The following is a 5736-nucleotide window of genomic DNA, read 5'->3' on the forward strand; positions in this document are numbered from 1 at the left end:
CACACAGACACACACACGCACACACACACAGACACACACACACAGACACACAGACACACACACGCACACACACACAGACACACACACACAGACACACACACACAGACACACACACACACACACACACGCACACACACACACACACACTCACACACCAACACACACACACGCAGACACACACCAGGATTGCGGAGGGGTCTGACAGGAGCAACAATAGCGCTCCTCCGGCCGGGCGGAGCTCTGAGGAGGTGGAGAAGAATGTCAGAAACCTTGTGGAGGTTTGAGCTCTGAGAGGGCGGAGCCTGGTCCACTTCCAAGACCCCCAGAGACACTGCGCACACGCTTATGCACATGTATGTATATGTGCGCGTACGGGGCGTTAGTCGTACCAGCCTGCGCTGTCACACAGCCACACTTCCTGCGTGACTCAGCTCCTCGCTGCCAGATGAGACACAGACGCACAATTAGAGACACGCGCATGGCGCGCATGGCGTGTGTGTGTCTGTGTGCGTGTGCGATAGGTTGGAGGTCTGTTGGCGGCGATTAGTCCACCAAACATCCTGATGGGAAACGTGGCGTCTGAGAAAAGTCCCTTTTCTGATTATATCACATGTAAAGAACCACGCAGCTGACAGGAGGCCTTTCTGAGCAGACGGATCTCTGTACGATGACGTCACCGCCAGTCAAAGGTCACCAGTCAAAGGTCGCGTTCTAATGGAGGGGGCGGTCTCTGTTGTTTCGGCCCAGCATGAGGACGATTGGTCCTTTATTAACACAGAGATGAGGAGTTGATGCAACGTGGTTCTTTGACTCAACACAAAAGAGACGTTTCAGATTTGTGTTCCAAGTTCCTGACTTTTAAATCTCAATCATTGTCGTCTCTGCCGAATGTGGGAAAGTGAAGCGGTGAAAATGGCGGTGAATGGCAGGAAAGAGCTGCTCGCGCTCGTGGCTCATGGAGACCTTTGCAGGGTCCGTGGTTTCCATGGTTTCCATGGTCACACTTCCTGTTTCCTGTCTGACGTCACCCAGGTTTCCCTGATGACGTCGCCTTGTCGACATTTGGGTAGTTTTAGTTTTCCAGGGCGGGTTCCAGTCGGGTGGGGGGGGGTCCTCAGGTCAGAGCGGGGCAGCTGGCAGGTTGTCAATGATGGAGACCCCGTTTCCTCACCCCTCTCTCTCTCTCTCCCCCCCGCAGGTGTTCTACGTTTCGGACCTGTTCGCGCCCCGGGTGACGCCGGCCACGCCTCCGCCCTCCCCCATCAAGAAGGAGCTGCTCCCCTCGGCCGACATCATCGAGAGGAACAACCACCACAACATGGTGTGAGCGGGCGAGGCCGCTTCCTCCTGTGACCGCGGAGCCGCTCGCAGCTCCGCTCGCCTCTCATTGGACAGTAGAATGTAGCGGCGACAGGCTCCTCCCTTGTTTTTATATATTTTTTATTTCATCCTCGTGGCGGAGTCGCTATTCAGACGTATTATTCATTATCATCTACGCTAACTACTAATCAACATTTGAGCCAATTGTTTACGAGCACAAACGGAGAAATAGATTTTTTAAAGCAAACCGACGAGGAGGTTCGATGGAGGCGGCGCCACATCAACGGAGAAGAAGAAGAGGACAAAGCGCTTCGTCTGCGACTGGAACGCTGTGGGACGACGTCCTCGGAACAAATATTACCACTGTACACAAAGTGTAACTTCTAGCACTGTTTTGTTCGTTGTCCATTATCACCACTCGCTGCCTGAGACGTCTCACGGGAAGAAAACGTCACGCCGTTAGCGTAGCCATAGCAACGGGCTACATGCTAGCCGCTACTGGTGATGTCACACTTTTTCTCCACCAGTCGCCGCACCGGCCGGCCAATCAGAACAAAGCACGGTTTTCTTTCTGTAGTTGACTCTTAGAGCGGCACAAACCCGGGAGGGGGGTCAGGTCACCTAGGGGGTCACCCTAACAGATGTATTAATGGGGGGTCATGGGGGGTCAGATGTATTAATGGGGGGTCATGGGGGGTCAGATGTATTAATGGGGGGGTAGATGTATTAATGGGGGGTCATGGGGGGTCAGATGTATTAATGGGGGGGTAGATGTATTAATGGGGGGTCAGATGTATTAATGGGGGGGTTAAATGTATTAATGGGGGGGGTTAGATGTATTAATGGGGGGTCAGATGTATTAATGGGGGGTATTGTCTGTGGAAGGAGGGAGGTAGATCATCACGGCCTCCCAGCACCTGCGTGAAGGGGCGTGGCTGCGCCACTACACTTCCTGGGTGTTGGGGTCAGCTGTGAGGGGGGTGATGAATGACAGCTGGCACAACTGTTTTTACAGGATGATTTGGGGCTCTTTCTGCTGGCAGGGAGGGGCCACCAGTCACTCATTGGCAGTGTGTGTGTGGGCCCAGTGACCCCCCCTTAATGAAGTGTGTGTCAAAGAAGACACTGTCAGCTGTGCCAAGTGTGTGTGTGTGTCTGTGTGTGTGTGTGTGTGTGTGTGTGAGAGAGCAGGTGGACGTTCTAAAAACTGTGGATTTAATATTAAGTGTATTCTCACGTCGTGTTTTCATATTTAGTTTAGTTTTTATTTCTCAGATCTCCTCATCAACCAGAACTCACTCGGCCGTGTTGCACATCCTCTCCTCGCTTAGTCCGTCCTCTCATTTCAACGAGCCGTTCTCACTCTCCTTTTTATAAATATATGAATAATGTATAGATCACTAAAGAATGTTTCCATGTATCCACTATGATGTCAGACCTGTGTGCAAAGCATCCGCTGACTTTCTATCTAGAGTAACTATTGTAGATCGTTATAGTTATGTTTCAAATGTGCATTTAAAAACACACACAATTGTATTGAAATTCAATATTAGTATTTTGTATTGTCTGTTTTTTGTACAAAGACATCGATGCGATGCTGTTTTTTCTGCTAAATGTACTGTCTCTAATACTTGTGCTTTTAAATAAAAAGCTCCCTATGAACCCTCTGGTTATTCTTCATGTTAATCCCACAACATTTATTATTATATTATTTCTGGCGGTTCATTGCATTCATTTTTTAAATGTTTGCTCCCCTCAGACATGTACTGACGATGCAGCTGGTCCCAGATTTAGGGTTCAGCAGCTGGGGGGTCGTGGTGCGTGCACGTGCGTGCACGCGCGTGCGTGTGCGTGCGTGTGTGTGCGTGGGCGGTCCCAATAATACTTCTTATATAATTCTTCTGAAGGTCCTCAAGTATCCAAGTGTCCTTCATCATGAAGACTGTGAGAATTCTCTAAATAATAAAGAAAGGTGCCTCAATGCTTCCTTTATTACCCACAATGCCTTGCGGCGGCATCGATTAAAGGGGTTGATCATTTCAACATGACGACCAATCAGCGTCACTCGCTCTCTCGTCCGTCTTTTAGTCAGAAATGAACTAAACCCACTGCAGCGTGAACAGCGTCTACTTCCTGTGGACACGTCACGCCCGCTGTACGTTAGTGGTCATGTGATGTGGGCGGAGCAGTGTGGGCGTGGCCTGACACCGCGGATCCTTCGTCAAATAAACGCTGTGTGTCGTTCAGTGTTCATCACACCAGAGAATCACGCAAACGTTAGAAACACAAGCGAGCGACACTCGTCTCTGAGCTTCTTCCATGTGAATAAAGCTCGATATCTTCATGGGGATACAGAACAAACATTTGAGATGACATCCATGTATATGCTAGGGTTAGCATTAGCAATAACAATGTATGCTAGCTGTCAGCGTAGAGAAGAGGGGGTCGCTATGCTATTCAACACGCTGCGCGCTAGCTACAATTGTTTAATGGTTTTTGTCCGTCTACACTTGTCGTCTGTCTGTCTTTACTAATGTCATTTAACATCTGATGATCTACGAGCTAAGCTAAGCTAACCAACACTCACACTGTAATCCATGGACACAGCTGAATGTCCAGCTGGGAAAAGATGGTTAGCTCAAAATCTGCATGCGTTAACGTGGTTAAACAGAAGGCGCTCACGATATAAAAAGCATCACGGACTAAACAAGAGCTCCACTGTAGTGAGAGCGAGACGGAGCGTCCGGAGGCCTGGAGGTCCTCCTCCCTGCAGCGTCCACAGAGGAGAGACCAGCTAACTGTCTCGTTCAGTATTAACCCAGTTGACGGTGCTTCATGTCGGTGACGTGGCAATAAGCACATGCGTGGGAGGATTAAGGCCTCGGGTTAATGCCGTCCATGACACTGATCTGACAAGAGAACACTACCTCTTTGTCTCAGACGGGGCAGATTTTAGAGGCTTTTGATATGAATCCAAATCCAGTGAACATAAATAAAAATGTTTGACATCAATCTCGTGTTTATTGTGGCAGACATGAAGACTGGATTAATCTAATTCTCATGTTAGGATTTGAAAAGGGTCATAATTCCATGTGGAAGGATAAGGATGTGTGATAATATGAAGTGGTGTTTGTCTTCGTGGTGCCCAGGGGATGAACATCGAGGACATTGTCGAGCCTCCGTATCGTCTGGCGCCACCAGCTGGCCAAAGTTCCCACTGTGCAGGAAAGTATCTCAACATGAATTGACTCAAAGCGTTGACCAGATGTTCATGGTTCCCAGAGGACGTATCTCCATTATTCTGGTGAAACCCTTGACTTTGCCACATGAGGTTCATACATGTGGTTTGGTTCTTGTTTTTTTTGGTTCATGCATTCAGACCTTCTGAAACGTTGCTGCTGTTTGAACATAAAATGAATTACTTTACCTCGCACACATCGGTGTGTCTGCATGGCCGCTGAGCCGGCTGGAAAAAGAAGAGCCGAGGATGAAAAATTGATCCATTTCACAGACGTCGGCTGCACGCGGGCAACAGGTGATTATGTCATCTTTAAATAATTGCCCTCTGTGTCCTTTGACTCTCCACGCAATAACTCACCCACCGACATCTCCGTAAACACGACTCAAACACGTGAACCGAGCGCCAGTGAATCCACTCAATCGCTGTCTGTTGTCCAGTTAGTTAGCGGTTAGCTGCCCGGCGAGGAGGGTTTCTGTTGTAAAGAAGTGCAGGAGGTGCACAGTAAATGCTGCAAACGCACATTTTAGTCACGCAAAGCCGAAACGCTACGTGTGACAGATACACGGCTTACGTGAGTGAATCCATGAATGTGCAGAAGACTTAAAGGCTGCTGTCAGGGGGTCATATGGCCCCCCTGAGCTAACCGTGCTAGCTGTGTTTACCTGAACAATGCCAACAAGCAGAGAGAAGCTCGGGGAAGGAGACTCACGTACTTTAGGATTCATTCCTTATGCTCCATATGGACGATACACAAAACCTACACAACGTTCCTGACTTCTTCTGTGGCTCACATCTGCCCCCCCCCCCCTCCCCGGTTTGGAGGACTAACGTCAGGAAAGGAGTTCAGGGATTCCAAAAGTTTATTTCCAATCTCTGTTTCACTGAGAGATCATCGAGGTTCAAACAGAAACATCAAGGGGAAAAACAGAATGACCCCTTGACCTCCTTCCAACGCACACACACACGTCCACACTCATCATCTCCACTGATGCAGTCAGGCTGCTTGAGTGAACGCACAGTGAGATGGTTCCTGCAGAGCAGATGGTGGCTCAGGAGGAACGGAGGAGAAGTGACAGGAGATCAGGAAATGGGGGAACAAAATGGAGTTAAGCATTTCTCTCTCTCACTCTCTTCAATGGTTGCCAAAGGGAACCTGCACACGCAACTCAAAACCT

The 5736-nt window shown here is 49.1% G+C and overlaps 1 protein-coding gene across 1 annotated transcript in view; it reads left to right on the forward strand.

Moving 5' to 3' along the window:
• The window catches only part of plpp3 (phospholipid phosphatase 3), an 11656-nt gene extending 8674 nt beyond the window's left edge, over window positions 1–2982 (forward strand). The window contains exon 6 of the mRNA XM_078107733.1: window positions 1199–2982. Within this exon, the coding sequence (XP_077963859.1) occupies window positions 1199–1327 (129 nt within the window). The 3' untranslated portion in view covers window positions 1328–2982. The remainder of the gene's footprint in view (window positions 1–1198) is intronic.
• Window positions 2983–5736: the final 2754 nt, after the last annotated feature.

The sequence above is a fragment of the Gasterosteus aculeatus genome, chromosome 8, assembly GCF_964276395.1.
Source record: "Gasterosteus aculeatus chromosome 8, fGasAcu3.hap1.1, whole genome shotgun sequence".
NCBI classification, from domain to species: domain Eukaryota; kingdom Metazoa; phylum Chordata; class Actinopteri; order Perciformes; family Gasterosteidae; genus Gasterosteus; species Gasterosteus aculeatus.